Raw genomic sequence first — 20,318 nt, forward strand, 5'->3', positions numbered from 1 at the left:
GCACAGCTCCATCCCAGCCCCCAAAGAGCAGGCCAGATAACTCGGGGCCTTTTGGAATTTGGGGAAACCGTTAAAGAAGGAAGAATTTCCATTTGGTTGAGAACTCAGGAGTGCAATAGTCCAGAGCTTTGTTGGCCAGCCAGGCATGTGATGGGGGGGGCTTGCTGGGTTAAAACCAGACCCTCGTACCCAGCGCAGAGCTGGTTTTGAAGGGAGAAGGACAAGGACTTTGGATGTGGGCTTCCTGCATTGAGATATCAGTTGTGAAGTTGAGTGCTGGGCTGAGCAAGGACAGCACACACTCTGCAATCAGAGTGTGAGAGCACTGATGTCCTGAACAGTTGGATTCTTGTCGTGCTGGACAGTGGGCAGTGCTCTCTGCCCACTAGTACCGGGGCTCCGGGCAGCCAGAGAGCTAGAAACAAGTGCATCGCTGTACCTGCACGGCTCTGCTTTTTCCTTCCAGGCGATCAAAGAGGAATCAGTCATTATGGGGTGGGACATGGGCTGTCAAGTCAGAGACAACCGGGGGAGAGCCTTGTGATCATCCAGTCCTACTCTTGTCTTTGACAGATGAAGAGACTTAGGGTCCAAGAAAGGGAGGGATTCCCTGCTCTCCAGCCTCTGCACCCCCAGTAGGTATGGTCAATTAGCTTGGAGTAGAAGGAATTATTTGCCATCCCCCCAAGAGTGAGGATATGATGAGAAAGAAGAGCTCTGAGGAAGAAATATCATTTGGCGTTTTCGTTTTTTTTTAATTTATTATTAGAGCAATAGCTTTTTATTTTTCAGAATATATGCAAAGAAAGTTTTCAACATTCGCTGTTTCAAAACTTTGTGTTCTAAATCTTTTCTCCTCCCTTTTCTCTACTCCCCTCCCCTAGACAGCAAGTAATCCAATCTATGTTAAACATGTGCAGTTCTGTAGATATTTCCACATTTATTTCATTGCACAAGAAAAATCAGATTATAAAAGGAAAAAATGAGAAAACAAAAGCAAGCAAATAACAACATAAGGTGAAAACACTATGTTGTGAGTGCCTGTAGTCCTCTTCCTGGATGCATTGGAACTGATCTGAATCATCTCCTTGTTGAGGAGAGCCACGTCCATCAGAATTGATCATTGTATAGTCTTGCTGTTGCCATGTACAAAGATCTCTTGGTTCTGCTCGTTTCACTCAGCATCAGTTCATGTAAGTCTCTCCAGGCCTCTCTGAAATCATCCTGCTGATTGTTTCTTACAGAACAATAATATTCCATAACATTCATATGCCACAATTTACCCAGCCATTCTCCAATTGATGGGCATCCATTCATTTTCCAGTTTCTAGCCAGTACAAAGAGGGCTGCTACAAACATTTGTGCACATACAGGTCCCTTTCCCTTCTTTAGTATTTCTTTGGGATACAGGCCAGTAGTAACACTGCTGGGTCAAAAGGTATGTTTGATAACTTGAGCATATCTTCAGATTGCTCTCCAGAATGGCTGGATGTATTCACAGTTTCACCTACAATACATCAGTGTCCCAGTTTTCCTGCATCCCCTCCGACATTCATCACTATTTTTTCCTGTCATCTTAGCCAATCTGACAGGTCCGTAGTGGTACCTCAGAGTGGTCTTAATTTGCATTTCTCTGATCCACAGTGAGTTAGAGCATTACCTCATATGACTAGAAATAGTTTCAGTTTCTTCATCTGAAAATTGTCTATTTGTGACCATTTATCCATTGGAGAATGCACGCGTGCACACACACACACACACACACACACACACACACACACACACATCCCCCTATAACAATATCTTCCTGCCCCCGGTTTCCCATCCCGGCTCACAGCCCACGTGCCTGGGCCCCGCTCCCAGTTTTTGTCCCCCTTTCCTTCTCCCTCCTTCAGAGGTGACTGCACTACAAATGTTGCCCAAACGGGCCGGTTCTGCTTCCTCTGGCTCACCTTCAGGATGCCCTGAGGAAGCCCCCCTCCCCCGCAGGACAGAACCCGCAGGTGTCTCCTTGTCCATGTCCCCTTTCTTTGGGGTGTGGGGCCTCGGCCCCCAGCCCAGAGCACATGCCCTCTCCCAGCAGGGCCCGTCCGTGTGCTTGTTTGTTTTGGGGTCCAGTGCTTGGCAGATGCCAGCTAGGGGATCGACTCCATGGGGGTCAGAGGTAGTGAGTGTTGGGGCTCCCAGTGGTCTCTCAGTCTTGGTGAGCTACAAACAGTGGCAGTTCCACACTGACATCATGCTTTGGAATGGTACGAGGGATCTCTGTGGACCCCCACGCCAGTCCTGGGAAGTCGTTGCCACCATGCTTATGTTATGGGTGAGGAAAGAGGCTCTGCAAGGAGGTGAGAGAGAGGGGAGGAGGCTGAGCCTCGTGGGGAGCCCCGGCCGGGAAGCGTCTGAGGCAGGCTCTGACCTCCCAGGGCCCCCCCACCCCACCCCGGGGTCTCCCCAGACAGGCTACGGCCATCCCTGGGGGCTCTCGAGTTCCTCAGGCCTCCCAGGCCGTGCTGTGGCCCACGTCCACTCCCCTCACAGACTAACCTGGGGAGGACCAGGGTCCCCTGCCCTGCAGGGAAGGCGGCTGGCTGCCCCCCCTTCCCCTCGGGGCTCACGGTGTCCTTGTCCGCATGTGAGACGGTCCACTCGCTTGACCTACAGGAGCAAGTTTGTGAGTCTGGGGGAGGGGCGAGCGGCATCACAGGAGAGACTCAAACCATGATGAAATGTTCTCTCTGAAATGGCTCCCACACAAGTCGCTTCGTGACGGCCCCCTCCCCCCGAGCGGCGGCTTTTTCATTTGCAAATGCCCTTGCCAGGTTTGTGGGAGCTGTCACTCAGGAGCCCAGATTGCTTAGAGCTGCTCAACAGACAATGTTCCCCCGAAAATGACACGGTATCTGCTGTAATCCCGGGGCGTTTTAATAGGCCATTCTGGGCTCTGCCATGAAACATTGCCAGAGTGACTGACAGTCAATTGGTGTAATTCATGGGGATCTTTTGTGTTGACAGTTTTTGAAAAAGTCGTGGGAAATTATAACTTACCCAGTGAAGCCGTCTTTTTTTTTAAGCTGCCAATATCATGAAAAACAGGACAATCTTCTCTTTGACTGTCACTGGTTTGCAATTGCGATAACATGACACGATCCCTCCTTCTTATTAGGATTTCAATTTATAGACACCGTGCCTTTGCTACAGGTAGCTGGGTTCGTTTTAAAATAGAAACTTCAGGTTTTTTCAAATTGGTCCCTCCCCGCCTTCCCTCAGCACTGGGGCGCCCGTCAGTCGCCAGCCGTCCACCCTCACCGTCAGGGAAGGAGTCGGGGAGACTTCTCGCTTGCTTCGGACTCGGGGGAGAGAGGGGCCGCCCCATCATTTTTTCTTTTGATCTCTCGGACGGTTTGGCCACATTCAGATGGAGCGGCTGGGGCTGGGGCAGGAGTGCCGCGTCCTCCCAGCACCTCGAGGTGCTGTGGTAGCTTCTCAATTCTGGGGGCTCAGAGACCTGAACGTGCCTTTTCAGCTGTTTGCCTGGCACCGAAGGGCACTGCCCCAGGGCCAGAGAAGCAGAGTGAGCCAGCCTCTGGGAGAGCAGGCTCCTGGCTCTCTCGGAACCCCATCCCTGAGATTTCCTCAGGCCTCTGACTCTTGGGATCACATAGGAACCTCTGTGTATGGTGGAAGGCTGATCAGCAACTCTTATCACATGCACTGAGTGATTTTTTCTTTTACTTTTTTTTGGGGGGGAGATATATATGTGTACACACATGCGCGCGCGCGCACACACACACACACACACACGAGTCACAAGCAGAGGAAAGGTAAATATAATTTCCTGTGGATATTTAGCCAACGCCAAGATTGAGAAAATAAGATTTCCAATGGACATTGAGCACTCAAGGACTGGTGCTGCCAGTTTTCTCATCTGTAAAATGGAAAGAACAATAGCTTCTCCCTTCTAAGGATATTGGGAGGATTAAATGAGAAGATAATTATAAAGTTCTTAGAACCTAATAAACGTTATTGAGGATTATTATTTTTATTTTGCTACTATTTTCCACTTGTTCCAGTTGTGTCCAACTGTTTGTGATCCCATTTAGGATTTTCTTGGTAAACATACTAGAGGGATTGGACATTTCTTTCTCCAGCCCATTTTACAGATATGGAAACTGAGGCAAATAGGATGAAGTGATTTACCCAGGATCACACAGGTAGGAAGTGTCAGAGGCTGAATGTGAACACCTGACTCCAGACCCAGTGCTATGCCTGGTATGTCACCTAGGTTTCCAGCAGCAGCAGCAGCATCATCATTATTATTAATTAATATCATTATTACTGTCCAAGTAGAGCGAGTAAAACAGAATCATAGCATCTCCTTTTGAAAGGCTCTGCAGTGGTCTTCTTGTTGGGCTGTACCCAGATGGCGGGATCCTCTCTGACATAATCCTCCTGCAGGCTTTGCTGGGTCTGTTACTGTGGGGACCTCAGACTCATTCTTGGTGGTTCAAGTGACACCCCCCCCCCCCAAAGCCTCTCCATAGCCCGTGGGCTAGATAATCATAATACAGTTAGAGCAGGTAGAAAGGGGGGGATGCCGAGCCCCTAAGGAGTTGTTGCTGGTTCGCTATCAGCGCGTTAGGTCTCCTGTCCTCACTGGAGGGACGTCCCCCTGGCAGGGCTCTGTAGTTGGTTGTGGCTGTTTAATACCGTTTTTATCAGCAGTTTGGCACAGGCTGCTCGAGGTGCAGAAGGCCCAGAGCTGAGGGGACACTCGGCCCCCTATGAGCTCCTGACAGGCTGGGCCAGAGCCGGCAACACTCCCAAGTGCACGGAACCTGATTAAAATGTGATTGCGAAACATTTAACTAAACACAAATGCAATAAAACATAAATCACATTATATTGAATAGAGTCTCTGTGGCCACAGGGATCCTCATTTACAGATTAGTGACTTCCATTTCTGTTCTCTCCAAATCAAATGAGAAGTTCAGTGGGGAAGTCTTGTAGTTGTGTTAGAAAAAATCCATTTCACCAGTCGGAGACATTTAGGACGGAGCAGCCAGAAAAGCACAACCTCAGGACGTGCCCTCCTCGGGCCTTATCTGGAGGCGTGGGTCTGGTTCTGGTCCCAGAGCTGAAGAAAGGTCTGCCTAGGCCAGAAGGGCAGGAGGGCAGCCCAGAGCGTCAAGAGGGCTGGGCCCCCGTCTTGAGGAGAAGGTGCCGGACCTGGGCTGTTACACCAGGAAGAGAACAATCTCGGGGTGCTCGAGAGCGCCCCTCCAGCCCCAGAGGCACCCGCGAATGGAAGCGGGCAGAACCAGGGGTGAGGCGTGAGTGACAGAGTTCGCTTCTAACCACTAGAACTGCTTGGGGTGAGGGGCCGCGTCTGAGGGGCGGGAGCTCCCCTTTCTGGGATGTCTCCCGGCAGACGCAGATGGCCAGGCCGTGTGACTTCTGTGGCCTCCAGCTCTCGCTTCTCGGGTTCTCAGGCTGTGGATGGAGTCACTGTCTTACGGTCTGGAGTTCCTGAGCATGGGAGCGGCCCGGCTCCCACTGAGCGCCATTCTCCAAGGGGCCTGGACTGCTCTGTGATATGGAGGAGCCAAAGGGCTTTCAGACATTTGGAAGGATCGCGGGCTTGGAAAGTTGGCAGTCGTACCCCACCTGGGCTTGTCCCTCTTGCCACCTTCTCTTATCCACTTCTTGGGCATTCTCTGATTGCATATGCCAAGCCAAGAGGATGCTGGTCCTTTGCCCACTGCGAGTTTTTGTATGAAAAACCTCAAACCCTCCAGACACATTGTAAAAGAAGGGGTAGGACAGGTTAGAATTCACTGCTTTCTCAGGCTTATTTTAGATGCATATAGATCCTCATGGTTGAAGTAAGGTGCCAGCTTCATTTCAAGATGATGAGGTCAAGGAGGGCCCGCTGGGGCACTGTTAGAAACTGCACCCCCTCCTCTTGCCCCCAGAGATGCCCCCCTCCTCTTGCCCCGGCGTTCTGGAGGGCAGCGACCGTCCATTTCCGTCTTGGCTGCTCCCAGGGGAGGCCCCCTCAGGCCACTCCCCTCTTGTATAACCGTGGCTCACCAGCTTCCTCTGGAGTTAGTGAAGGGGCTGGGGCTTCTGATTTCTATAGCCTCAGGGATTTTGTGGGTGTCTTGTCTTTTTATGGGGACTCACGTAGGATGCTGAGGGTCTTTAGCACGTTTGCTCTGGATGCCTAAATGTCTTTTATTCAGTCATTAGACAGTTATCTTTAAGCAAAGATTTACTAAGAGAACAATAGCTACAAAGCACTGGTTCCTCTGTACCTGGAGTGCTTGCTCTCTGCAAGGGTGGGCACAGACCTTGAGAGCTCTTAGTAGTAAGACGTACGCTGAGGAAACCCCCAGGGCCTCAGGGTCCCGATGGCCATCTCGGGGTTGCCTTTTGCTGCTCCCCCTTCCCACAGGGTTTCCTTTGGATAGATGGCTTAGCCAGGGTCCCTACTTTCGGCCCTCTCTGCAGGCTGACTTACCGGTGATTGTGACCAGTTGAGCAGCTCTCCTTATGGGACAACTCACCCTGCCCATGGGGGTGGGGGATTCAGGGAGGAGAGGTTCCCTCTCCTCCCTGGCCCAGGTTTTCTGGGGCCACGTGGGGTCCGACCACTTTTCTTCCTGCCAATCTAGCTGCTCTTCTGATTTTATCATACTTTGCAAAGGGATAACAGGTCTTGAACAAACCTTTGTACTTTGTTTAACATATTAATGTTTCATTTTATCTTATCTTCTCCTTGCTTTCTCTAATGGCATCAAGAGAACCAGTAGCCTTGGGGGTGGGGGTGGAGTGTGTGTGTGTGTGTGTGTGTGTGTGTGTGTGTGTGTGTGTCAACACTGACTTTATCAATCCCTCTGAGCTTTCTTACTGCTGGAGTACACAGCTTGCCATCTTGTGTGCGTGTCCCCCGTGTTCATGTCTCCCTCTCCTGCACCCCCACCTTTCTGGGCTTGAGGCCCCCCATTTAACCTAGGATCATTATCCCCATATACCTTTGTTTTGCAGCTTGTCCAGATTATCATCAATACAACTCACTTGGAGAAGTCCTGCAAGTACCTGGAGGAGTTCATCACCAATATCACCAACGTGCTCCCCGAGACCGTCCACACCACAAAGCTGTATGGGACCACCACATTCAAGGTGAGAAGGCCCCCAAGCATGTTGGATGGTCTTGGTCACGAGCTAAGCACAGCACACGTTTCCCCTTGGGTTGCTCCCTTGTTCTCTGGGAAATGTTATTCCTCCTCTTGTTGCAGTCTCTGCCACTCAGAAGAAAAATTTGGCCATAGTCAAGAGGCAAGAGCCTTAAGTCTGGTGCTCGCGTCACATCGCAGCAATTCGTACAGGTTTTCCTCGGTCTTTCTGAAACCATCCTATTATCACTTCCTATAGTAGCACAATATATTTCAGCAATTGTAATTGATTTTCCATTCCCCAATGGATAGTCATCTCCTCAATTTCCAGTTCTTTGCCATCACGAAAAGAACTGCTATAAATATTTCCTCCCTTTTTGGATCTCTTTAAGGCTTAGACTTTAATAATGCTATTGCTGGGTTAAAGGGTATGCACAGATTTATAACCCTTTGAGTTTAGTTCTAAATTGTTTTCCAGAATGTTGGATCAGCTCACAACTTCATCAGTTGTGCATTTGGGATATTTTAGATTTTTTCAATAAATTCATCAACTGGGTTTCTTGTTTTATCTTTAAAAAATAGCCTTTCTTATATGGAATATTTCTCTGGAAGGGAGAAAAGGAGGGATGTTGGGGAAGTTTATATGTGAAAAACCAGATATCAATAAAACTTAAGGAGGGTTTCCAATGGGAAGATTAAATTGATGCTAAAGTAGAAGAAAAACAGTGAATAAACTTATGAAGTATTCCTAGTGTTATCTGAATGGGGTAGAGCATTTCTTTTAATGAGAGTAGTGTAATAGAATTTCAGAAAAAGAGCTTTCTTTGGATCTTTGGCCACGATTGTGGCCCTCTTCTTTTGGCTTTTCTGTTCAGAAAGAGCTGGTTTCCGATTCTTTTCATGAAGATGTCCTTCCAGGACATCGCAGAGGACCTTTCACCTCAGTCGAGTTATGAGCTAGATGGTTTACTTGGACTTCTGCTTTATGGATGAGAATGAGATTTCTGCAAAGGGAGACCTAGCCCTTATGTAGAGAAAGGATTTGGGGGACTCCTAAGTCCATGAGCCTTTATTAAGTGACTACTGAGTGCCAACCCTAGACTACATGCTGAGAATGCGAAGTGGCTGACAGTCCCTTGAGGGAGACCACACATGAACAGTTAGGTACAAACAAGCGACAAACAGGACAGAATGGAGATCATCTTCCAGGGAAGCCGTAAGGGGCACCAGACAAGGCTTCTTCCGGAGATGGCCGGAAAGCCACGGCCAGGAGTCCGAGATGGGGAGGAAGCAGTTTCAAGGCTTGGGCACGAGAAGGGAAAACGTACCCGGTGTGGATGGAGGGGCTCATTCAGGGAAAATGTCAGGTCAGGGGCTGAGGACCAAGGTACATAAGACTGGAGAGGGAGGCGGGGTCAGGTGAGGAAAGGCTGCGCTTGGTCTTTGGTCCTGGAGGCAGGAGGGAGCCCCGGTATTTACTGGGCTGAGGGAAGATGTGGTTAGACATTGATTTCACAGGCCCAGGTGATGGAGGGCCTGGGCTGGGGACAGGTGAGGCAGGGAGACTCAGCGGGAGGTCATCGTCATGGTCCGGTAACAAGTGAAGGGGGCCGTATCTGATGATGTTTCACAGGGGGATTCAGTAAGATTTGGCCCCTGTGGGGATTGATAGAGAGCTGAGGATGAGCCCTAGACTGGGAGCCTGGGTTGGGTGGCTGAGGGAATGGCAGCACCCCCATAGTAACAAGGACGTTACGGAGAGGGGAGGGCTGCAGACAGTTTCAAGTCCAGTGTGGGACACGTTGAGATCCAGATGGCTGTGAGCTCTCCGGTTCGGATGTCCAGTAGTAGTTGAAGCTGCTACCAGAGGTCAGCCCCTCTGGTTAGGGCTGGGCAGAGAAAGCTGAGAGTCTTTAACTTAATTGCATTTGTGGGAGCTTAGGAGCCCACCCAGCAAAATAGAATAGGGAGAAGGGTCCCAGGACAGCTTTGGGAATCACCTGTGAGTCACGAGCTGGATGAAGATCCCCTAAAGGAGCCCGAGGAGAAATAGGCTGTTTGGAGGAGTTGGGACAGAGCTTGATCCTGCCAGCGCTGCGCAGTCCTTGCCACCTGCTCACTCATTTCTCCCATTCCTGGACTCTTGCAGACCCCCTACAGCCACCTCCATGGTCCTCACCCCTGGTACCCCCAGTCATGTCCTTGTCCTGGCCCAGCCCGGGACAGCACTCCCTTCTTGGGGCCAAAGGTGGCCTGGCTCTGGCCACTGTTGCCTCCCCCCTTAAGCTGGCTGCTTTGTCTTGCATTCGTGGCCCACCTGCACTCATCAGATACGTGTGTCCGTCCCCAGTAAAGGGCCACTCCTTGAGGGCAGGGGCTGTCTCGTGCGTCCTATCCGGCCCCGTGAGAGAGGATGGCATGTGGGCTCCCTGGTATTAGACCCGCAGGAGGAGGACTGTGGGCCGGGCCCAGGGGGAGATCATGCTAACGAGAAACACGGCGAGAGGCTGATTCTGCCGGAGTGCCTTCTGGATAAGCCCCACCATTATAGCAGCACCACCATTACAGCGGCTCCATTCCTGCTACCATTTCCTGCAAATGTTCTCTTGCAGATGGAAACCTTTTGCTGGATGACGGGAGGCAGGAGATGCAAAGGCTTCCTGGCTGTGGTCTTGTCAGAATGCTCTTTAGTGGACATGACCTGGGGTCGAGCCGACCTTTTCTCAGCACCAGGGGCTTTCTGGCCTTGTGGGAAATGAGAAATGGGGCTGCTTCGGATAGAGAATGGGGTTGCCCATACTCAGTATGGGTGTTGGGGTGCAGCTGGTTGGGATCCCCTCGTTACGCAGGGACAGAAAGGAGCTGACCCCCTCCTCAGACCGTCTGTCTCTCTCCCCAGGATGCCCGGCACGCTGCGGAGGAAGAGATTTATACGAACTTGAACCAGAAGATCGATCAGTTCCTGCAGCTGGCCGACTATGACTGGATGGCGGGGGACCCGGGCAGCAGGGCCAGCGACTACCTGATGGACCTCATTGCCTTTCTCCGGAGCACCTTTGCAGTCTTCACACACCTGCCTGTAAGTCACTCCTGCCCCTTCCCAGGCTCCCTCTGAGTCAAAGGGATTGGTACATTCGGGTTTTCTATCCCCTTTATTTCCAAGCCCCTCCCTCCCGGCTCCCCTCCCCTCCGAGCCATCCTTTGAAACAAAGAGAAAAGCAGTAAAGGAATCCTTCCTCCTCTTGGAGTCATTGTCTCAGGCTGCACAGGAGGGCAGGTGGTGGGCCTGGCTTGTGTGGCTGGCCCGCCACATGGTACGGTAGCCCTGAGAGGGAGGATGATGGCCGTTCTTGCCTCTTCTCCCTGGGGGCCGTCTCGGTGTCGGGGTAAGCCGCGCAGACAGGTCCATCGTGGGCATTGTGGCACAGCAGGGGCACTGACACCAAAAGCTCCCGGGCCACTGGCAGCCAGAGCCCCTTGTCTGCTCCAGCCCAAGACTGGGGTCGGAGCTGCAGAAATGCCTCAGTCCCCGGATCCTAGCAGCACCTTGGGGAGCCCATGAGGGGGTTCCCTTTCTCCTGGCTCCTTGCCAACCCCTACCTAGAGGACACTGTTCTTTATGGGGCTCTATCGCCACGGCAGGGCAGCCCAAGGGAGTCAGGAAGACCCACGTTCAAATGTGGCCCCGGCACTCACCAGCCATGCAGCTCTGGGCACGTTGCTGACCTCTGTTTGCCTCAGTTTCCTCATCTGTCAAACGGGGGAGAGAAGGAAATAGGCCCTTTGCCAAAAAAGCCCCATGGGGAGTCATGACTGAAGTCAGTGGAGCCTCTGTAGCTGGTCCTGCGCACTTTGGTCTTTCTGTGTCGCTTGTTCCTTTATCCTGATAGTGGCTGGCGAGGGGTTGGCTGGTTTGTTCCGGGCCTGGATACCCCCAGCATCATGCCGGGAGCCCCTGGACTTCCAGAACCCCACGTTGCTGCTTCCCCTGGGGCAGGCAGGCTTGCCACTTCACTAGCACTTCGCAAGGGGTTTGAGAAGGGATAGTGTCTTTTGGATGATTAAAGAAAAGATCCCATCCTCTTCTGTTAGGATCTTACAAGATACTAAGTCAGTGGAACTGATAGAGACAATAGTTATCTAATTTAGCATGGCTCAGTATGATTGATCTGATCCTACAAGGAGATGCTATGGGCCAGAACTTGAAACAAGGCACTAAGTGGAATTGAGGAGACAGTGGTTAAATCTGGTTTAGCATTGATTTAATCCTACAACAAAAAATGGTTTCCTCCTGATATAATGATTGCTGTATACTCAGTGTGGGGCATAGAAGGAGGAGCTCTCAGGGCCAGAGAGGAGAAGCGCACTAGAAGCTCATTCAGAGGAAGCTGGAGGCAGAAGCTGGCAGAGACAAAGGACTAGCGGCAGGAGCTCTCGGAACCAAGGAAAGAGAGAGGCTTCTAAGAAAGCTAACCGGGCCCCAGGAAGGAGACAAGACTTAAAAGGAAACAATAAAGGATTTGGACTTTAATCCCTGGCTGCACTTGTGGTGATTAGTGGCTGCCTCCAGAAGCCCCCGAAGGAATCTGCTCCCAGAGAAGATTCTATTTTAGAGAAGAATATTACAATCCTCCATCTGGCATCTTCTACTTTGCCAGTCTAACCTGGGCCAGTTATAAGGCGGGAGCTGAAGGAATGATAGAACAGCTTTAAATGGTTAGAGAATAGGAGGATCCTTTGGCATTTCTTAGTCTAATTTCCTCACTTTACAGATTTAGGAAAGCCATCCCAGACTCAAGTTGTTAATGTTCTAGGGCAGGGGTCCTCAAACTACGGCCCGCAGGCCAGATGCGGGAGCTGAGGACAATTATCCCTCTCACCCAGGGCTCTGAGGTTTCTTTTTTAATTTCTTTTTTTTTTTTATTTCTTTATTTATTTTCTTTATTTCTTTATTTAAAGGCCCACAAAACAGAATTTTTGTTTTTACTATAGTCCGGCCCTCCAACAGTCTGAGGGCTCCCTATTTAAAAAGTTTGAGGATCCTTGTTCTAGGGGGATTGAACTCTCAGCATCTAGAACCCATGGTTTTTCATTTACACCAAGCTTGGTTTAATATTTTTCTCCCTGAGTTCTCTGCAGAGATGTAGGTGTGCTATATGAGCCAGAAATAGCCCAGCAGGATTCAGATTCCCTCTTTGTGGCTTTCGGCTGCCCCAGGATGGATTTGGGCTCCATGTGAGCCTAGACTAGGAAGCCTTTAGGGGAAAGGCCGTTCTGAGCAATGGGCCATGGGCCCAGGGAACTAAGAGAAGACAGGAGAATACAACTCCTGCCGAGTCCTGTCATTCTGTCCTCGAGAAATAAGAAGTCCTGTCATAGACAAACCTGTGCACATCCTCTCATTTGGTAACTCTTCTTCACAGACCAAAACACAGCGGAAAGCCGGTCTTATTCACTTGTCAGGTCTGCTCTTCTTGGCCTTGCTTTTGGGAGGATTTGTTCTAATTTCAAAGGACTCTGAGTTCTTGCTTGGTGGAGGAGTTAGTGAGCTACATGTCGAACTAGAAATGTGATTTTCAGGTTAATCAGAACCATTGCTGGCAGAAATGAAATAAAGCAGTGATTTTGGGCAGTAACAAAACGTCATAATAAAGCAGAAAGGGGGAGCCCAGACCAGCTTCCCACCCTTTGATTCTGTTCTTGTCTGACAAGCTCCCTCCTTGGACTCTGGGTTTGAAGAGAAGCTTCCTTTATATATAGATTGTTCTGGTCCGGTCAGTCTCCCAGGAGTTGTGGAATGCCCCTCTGCCGAGGTTCTTCAGATCAGATAATTAGCTATTTTAGGCCAAGAGGCTCTACAAAGGTTGTCTGGTGCATCTGACTCCGGAGTGTCCTCCCAGCACTCTTCCAAGGGATGGGGTTTCTCCTTTGGCAGAGGAGATGCGTCAAGACTTGGGAAGCATCATCCTTGAGGCCGTCTTTCTGCCTCGGCCCTTCAGAGTCCCATGTGCTAGAGTCTTGGTTCATCCCTTCTTTGTCAGGATCTTGAATGGAGCCAGAGAACAGCTGTTCACTCCTGTGTTCCCTTCCTTAAAAATTATTCTGTAGCTCTGATTATGTCTCCCTTATACCCTTCCCATGGGCCACCAGTCTTCCATTTAGCTTTCCTAAGGCTCAGTTCTGGCCGTGTCATCTGATACCCAGGAAGTTCTAGGGGTTTGCTGTCACATTTAGGGTTCTTCTTTCCACGCATTCATTTCCTTCTGCTGGGTCTCCTGCCTTCAGAAAGAAGAAATGCCATCTCCTGTCAGTCTCCTACCTTTGTGCGAAGAGCAGAGGGTGCCATTGCGGCAGGCATACCTCCCTCCTCCTACTCCCTCCATCTGGCACTGACTCCTGCCTTCCATCCCTTTGAGTCTGGAGCCTGCAGTTGTGTTTTGAGGAAAAAGAGCAGGGCCATGCTTTAGTTAGCCTGAACTGCCTCAGCACTCTAGGGAACGCCCCTCAGAGCAAAAACCCTTTTGGCAATGGAAATCTGTCCAGATCCTCCTTCGGTGATAGACCCTGATGCCCCCACACCTGTATCCTCCCCAACTCAGGTGATTCTGAACCCCTAGCAGTCATTATTCAAACCCCATTTCTTTTCCCACCCAATTCCCTATCCTTCATCCCACACCCATCCCTAGGTAGCACCCTTTCCTTCATTTTCAATCTTTCCCTTTCTTCATCCTTCCATTGTCTGGTCCTCCCCGAGCCGCCGCAGCCCCTGCTTTCCAGGGCTAACCCAGGCCTTTTGTTCAATCCCTCCTCACTCACTCATCAAGGCCAGGGAGTCGGAATACTCCTTGCTGCTGGAACCGCATCTAGGCTCTTCCTTTGCTGTCATTATTTTAGATTCCTTCAGTCCACATCTACCACTCAATAAAGGGTCAAGAGGATTTGTTTAATCAGTTCTCAAAAGAAGAAGTGAAAACTATTAACAACCACATAAAAGCTGGAACTTCAATTACTAATAATTACTAATAATAAGATAAATGCAAATTAAAGCAACTTTTAGCTTTCTTTTCTTGCTTCACAAATCTTCAGCAATAGTAGATGAAAATATTCAAAGCTTGAGGGATTGCAGAAAGTCAGGTATATAAAAGTCTTTTCCCACAGAGTGAGTTCCCACTCCTTCAAAGATCTTTCTTTGAAAATGGTTTTGGGATGTATTAAAGTAGTCCTGCGGGATCTATTTTACCTCAGAGATTATGTGATTCCAGGAAAGAGAGTGAAAAGAGATCTTCAAACATGGCGCGCCTGTCCTTCAACGTGAACAATTGTCAAATTAATTGGATTTTTTGGGGAAAGAGATTTGAGTAGTAGAAAATGAAAGTCTGGAGGCAATTGGGATGTAATAGACAGAGAGTCAGATCTTATTTTTCTACAATGCGATGCCCTGCTCCTCAGTATAATGGGAAAAGCCTTTGCCGTGGTCAGAGAACGACTGCCCTCATTTCATTTGGTGAGCTCAGCACCAGTTGTAGTGGTAGTGATAGTGAAGGGTGCAGAGGTAAGGAGACTTGATTGGCCTCCAAAGCCATTCTCCCCAGGAATTGTTGTTGATTGGGTCACTCACTGCCCTTAGTTACCAGAAAATGCTGTTTTGTGGTTTAAAAGTAACAAGAATGTCCACAACAAGGTTGAGTTTAAAAAATATTTAACCTATACCCCCCGAGATGTGAGCACCAAAAGGATAATTGCCCATGAATTTTTTCAGGCTCCCATTGTGTAATTTACAGTTGCACGCACAATTACCCATTTTGCATGCTCAACTGCAGGGCCTGTTTTTGAAAATGTATCCTTGTATGTCCTGATAATTATCTTTAAAAAAATATTTGAAAGAGAGGAAATGCTATCTCAAGTATGAAACCAGGAGTCAGGAGTCCTGGGTCTGTTTCCCAGCCCCTTGTTCACTTGGGTGACCCAGGGCAAATCACCTCCCTAACCTGACAGGGGCAGGACACTTAACCCTACCTCTTTGCCCCAGCTTCTTCACCGGAAAATCACGTGGCAGCTGACCATGAGTTTCCATGCTGGGCCATTGTTTTAAGTCTAATCTTCAAATGACAGCAGTTATTTACACATAAATTTTCAGGGCTGAGTACTAACAAGTCAAAAGTTCTTAGTTTCTACCGGAATCTATTGTACTTCAGCTCAAGCATAATAGATTTTTCTCTGGTCCTTTATTTTGATTTTTTATCTCAGGTATCTTTCTTGTAAACAACATATTACTGGATGCTGGTTTTTAATCTATTCTGCTATCCATTTTCATTTCATGGGTGAGTTCATCCCCTTCATATCCACAGTTTTGATTACTAGCTTTGTACTTCCGTCCATCTTGTTTTCTTCAGTTTATACTTCTGTTTTTACTCTTCTCAAAAATCGGTTTTCCTTTTGACCACTGGCTCCTTCAATCTGCCCTTCCTTTTGTCATACCCCCTTCTTTGTCTTAGTCCCCTCCCTCTCACTTCCCTGTTGGATAAGATTTCTAAATCCAACTGAGAGGGAGGGGGGAGAATAAAGATAGATACAGAGGCAGAGAGACAGATAATTTTCCTTTAAATTAAAATGAGATAATTTTCCCCATTCTTCCTCTCCCTTTCCTCTTAACCCAGTGTAAAACTCTTTCTTACTACATTTTTTTGGAGACCTTTTCAATATAATGGATTCAAACCTGTGTTCTCTAACAATGTAGATTCTTTCTAAATTCCTTAAGAATGTTTTTAGGAGCTACATTTTTTTTTCTTCCCCTATAGGAATGTAATCAGCTTAACTTTAAGTGTCTTATGATTTTTCTTTCACATTTGCCTTTTTGTACTTCTCTTGAGTCTTGTGTTTGAAAGTGAAATTTTTTATTCATTTCTGTTCTTTTTGGGGACAGTATTTATTTCAGTAAATGTCTATGTTTTTCCTTGGAAGCATTATCCTTTTTTTTTGGGGGGGGGGAATAAATATTATTCTTGGTTGTAATCCTAGATCTTTTGCCTTTTAGGTAATCATATTCTAAGCTTCCTCCACTTCTTTAACATAGTAGCTGCTAAATATTATGTGCTTCTAACTGTGACACTACTATATTTGAATAGTTTCTTTCTGGCTGCTTGAAGTATTCTCTACTTGACTTGGGAACTGTAGAATTTGACTATAATATTCCTGGGAGTTTTCATTTTGGCAATCTTAGGAGGTGACTGGTAGATTGTTTGAGTTTCTATTTTGCCCTCTGGTTCTGTGATATGGGATAGTTTTCCTTTATGATATCTTGATATATGATATTTATGCTCTTTAATACTCATTTCTGTCAGGTAATCCATTTATTCTTAAATTCCTTCTTCTTAACTGATTTCCAGATTATTCATTTTTTTGTTTGTTTTATTGTTTCTTGATGCCTCATTGAGTCATTAACTTCCACTTACCCAATTCTAATTTTAAAAAAATTATTTTCTTTAGTTGATTTTTGTGCTTTTCTTTCTATTTAGCCAGTTATCCTTTTTTAGATATTTTTTTCAGTTTCTTATGTCATTTTTTTCTTTTTCTTTTATTGAAGTTTTTTGTTTTTTCAAAATACATTCATGGATAAATTTTCAACATCCTTGAAAAACGTTTTCCAATTTTTCTTCCTTCCTCTTAACTCCCTTCTTTAGATGGTATGTAATCCAATATATGTTGAATCCAATATAGGCAGACATATTTATACAATTATCTTGCTGCATGAAAAAAAAATGATCAAAAAGGGGAAAAAATGAGAAAGAAAATAAAATGCAAGCAAAGAACAAAAAGAGTGAGAATGCTATGTTGTGGTCCACACTCAGTTCCCACAGTCCTTTCTCTGGGTGTAGATGGCTCTCTTTATCACGAGATCATTGGAACTGGCCTGAGTCATCTCTTAATGTATTTTATTTACCAGTTCAGGGCAAGTATTTGTGAGCTTAATACCAAAATACAGTTTTCCTTTTAATTATTTCCTGGCCTTTCTACTGACCTTATTCCTTCTGTTTCCCCATTTGAAAATGGTGACATTCTAAGCAGGTTCAAAAGAAGCGAATATTAAACACATAAAGCATGCCATGGTCATTGACCCGGAAGCACTTTTTCAAGTGGGAACTGCTAGTGGGGTAACTGTTAAGAGCATTTTCATCTGCCGATGGATGTGTTAAAGTGAGAAAATAGTTTCTAAGCCCCCTAACAATTTTTGATGTCCAGATGGACGCAGTGTATATGTTAGATGGAGTAGGGATTGTCGGTATGCAGTGAAAAGGGAGACGCACCCTGACGTGAAGAGTGAGTGGACCCAGCTTCCGTGTCTGAAACACGAGACACCAGCGGGAAGCCCCAGTATTCCTGATGACCCTGGCCAGGCCCTGTGCCTGGCATTTGTCAGGCAAGAAAGAACCTGTAGGAGTTACCAAGGGACCTGACGCGAGAAGCCCCGAACCTGTGGCCCTTGTCCCAGCCCCTAGTGCTCATGGGAATTTCTAGAAGGTCCAGCAGACCCCACTCCCCACTTCCTCCTCTATTTCCCCTTCTGATTCCTCTCTATTTCCCAGGGCATAATTCTGCCCATTATTTCTCTGTCCACCTGGAAAACAAATATCTGAGTGTGTGAGGATATTCCACATGTTTACTGCTCTTGGGCTGCTAACAAGATTTATGTTTCTTGAGTTTGCTACATTGAAATCAGCAAATTATCTCCTTATTAGTGTGGGGCTTGCTGTTGGTTTAGTTAATGATTGTGAATCCCTTAGGGAGTTTGTGTTTCTTTGGGGTTTGTTTATGTTTGGGGCAATTATTTAGTATTTCTCTTTTTTTAAACCTGATATAATAGCCATGAAGAAGACTTAGCAGCTGTTCAATCTGCTGTGACCCAGTTAGCAACTTCTGTGTCCATTTAAATGATACCAACTCAGCTGCTCCCTTAGTTATTAATTAAGATCTTGGGCTTATTAAAGTTGGGACTCTGAAGGTATTTTCTTCCTAGCCCAGTTTTTACTAGTGAGACTTAGAGAGTGAAGGGGGCAGACTGACACCTGAGGGTGCAAGTCCTCAGTGGTTTCCCATCAGCTCTGAGCACCCTTCTGCTTTCCCCTTGCAATCCAGCTTGAGTCCTGCCTCCATGACCTTGTAACTCTACTCTTTTCCTTGAATTTCTCCAGCTTATGCCATCTCTGTAGATTGAGGATTTAGGGTGTATCTTTGTTTCAGTACCTCAGTGGGGCTCAATTTAGCAATCAAATATCAGCATGTATTTATTTAGTGCCTCCTGTAGACCAGGCAAAGGGCTATGCTCTTGGGATATAAGTGCAAGGAAGTAAACAATCCCTGCTTGAGGGATCTTACCTTTTAATGGGGAGAAGAATCCTTTCTCAGTTTAGATTTCCCTCAGAGACTGGCTCCCATTTTCCCAGTACGTAGCTTGTATCTACAGAGTTGTTTGCCTGTTACATGGGCCTTCAGATTGGGGGCTCCTTGAGGGCAGGGCAGTGTTTTTGCCTTTCTTTGTCTTAACAAAGTGCCTGGCACACGGGAGCCCCTTCATTAGTACTTGTTCCATGTTCTCTCCATACTCTTGTTCATTTTTTGATCTAGCTCATTGCCTCGCTTTGTTTCCACCCGCTCGGTGGGTTGTCCATCCTTTGGCGTAGCACACTTTGTTTGGACAATAGACATTTTTCATCATTTCCTGTTTTTTTTTTTTTTTCTCTCTCTGAAGAAAATAATGGTTTGATTTTTTTTTTTTTGAATAGCACTATGGGATTTGAGCAATTAGTGATAAACATACAGATGGGAATCTCTCCTCTTTGGATCACTGACCATAATCCTCCAGGATAGTGGCCAGCACCATTGAGAAGCATATGGCTCCATTTTATACTTAGTGTTAAAGGATTATTGAACTTAGTTATCTCTCGTGTCAGTAAGTATTTATTAATCTTTGCTGTATACTAAGCCCTGGGTTAAGTGCCAGGGATATGAGGAAAGACAAAAGATAGTCCCATTTCTTGGGGGGCTCCTGGACTAATGGGAGGAGAGCACATGCAAACAGCCGTGTGAGCATTTGCAGGATGGTTGGGAAGGCTTGCGAGTTAGGAGGGACTTGGAAGGACTTTCTGTGGAATGTGGGATTATAGTTGAGACTTGGAGGACACTAGGGCAGCCTGGGAAGGAGATGAAGAAGGAGAGCATTCCAGAGCCCAGGAACATTGGAAAACGGCCTGAAGTCTTGGTGCAGTGGTCGGGAGACCAGTGGTACTGGATGGGGGAGCATGTGTTGGGGAGTCAGGCATAGGCCTGGGAAGGTGGAAGAGCCAGGCTGTGAAGGGCTTTGAAAGCCAGCAGAATTCTGATTTTGCTCTTTAAGGGGGTAGGAGCCAGTGAGGTTTATGATCGTCAGACTTTGGCTTTAGAAATCTCTTTCCTGACTGAATGGATTGGAATGGGGAGAGACTCAAGACAGGCAGAGCCCTCCCCCAGCAGTAACAGAGTGTGAGTGATGGGGCTGTGGGGGCAGCATCAGAGAAGGGGATTGCAGAGCTGAAACTGAGGGGCATTGGCTACCCAACTTGGACATGGAGAGGTTGGGAGGCTGTGGCCCTGGGAGGTAGGGGACATGTCGAGTCTGGGGTCTCCAAAGAGGCCGATTCTGACTGCAGGTCAGCAGAGAGAGCCGGGCTGGACAGCCAGCTTTGAAAATCAGTAGAGATAGCTTTGGGAATGATCAGTGTAGGGAAGCTGCGGAGATCACGAAGTGAGATCATTTGGAGGGGAAAAGGGAGTGAGCCCAGAATAAGGCTCCCTCAGACTTCCCTGTCCGTGGTGGGAGCTGGATGCAGGAGTCTCGTAGTCCTTTTGCTGTTGGCCACGCAGCTGTCCGCTGGCAAAGCGCCTCTCTCAGAGGCGGTCAGGGAGTGGTTAGTATGGTGGGCTCGCGGGCCCTGAGCCTCAGTCACTTGTGTGACCGCATCCTTTCAAAGAGCCTCCCTTCTCACACTCGCGTGGAGCCCCTAAGACATGCGTAGGGCGTTCTCCTGTAATGTCTAGGCACAGGAAACTGGACACATGTTATAGTTACTGTTCAGACTCTCTTTATTACCTTTTTTGGGGAAAGAACCA

The 20,318-nt window shown here is 47.7% G+C and overlaps 1 protein-coding gene across 1 annotated transcript in view; it reads left to right on the forward strand.

Moving 5' to 3' along the window:
- Positions 1 to 20,318, forward strand: part of EXOC6B (exocyst complex component 6B) — a 507,603-nt gene that overhangs the window by 293,332 nt on the left and 193,953 nt on the right. Inside the window, exons 17-18 of the mRNA XM_051974280.1 lie at positions 7,048 to 7,182; positions 10,075 to 10,254. Of these exons, the coding sequence (XP_051830240.1) occupies positions 7,048 to 7,182; positions 10,075 to 10,254 (315 nt within the window). The remainder of the gene's footprint in view (positions 1 to 7,047; positions 7,183 to 10,074; positions 10,255 to 20,318) is intronic.

This window comes from Antechinus flavipes, chromosome 2, assembly GCF_016432865.1.
Source record: "Antechinus flavipes isolate AdamAnt ecotype Samford, QLD, Australia chromosome 2, AdamAnt_v2, whole genome shotgun sequence".
Lineage (NCBI taxonomy): Eukaryota > Metazoa > Chordata > Mammalia > Dasyuromorphia > Dasyuridae > Antechinus > Antechinus flavipes.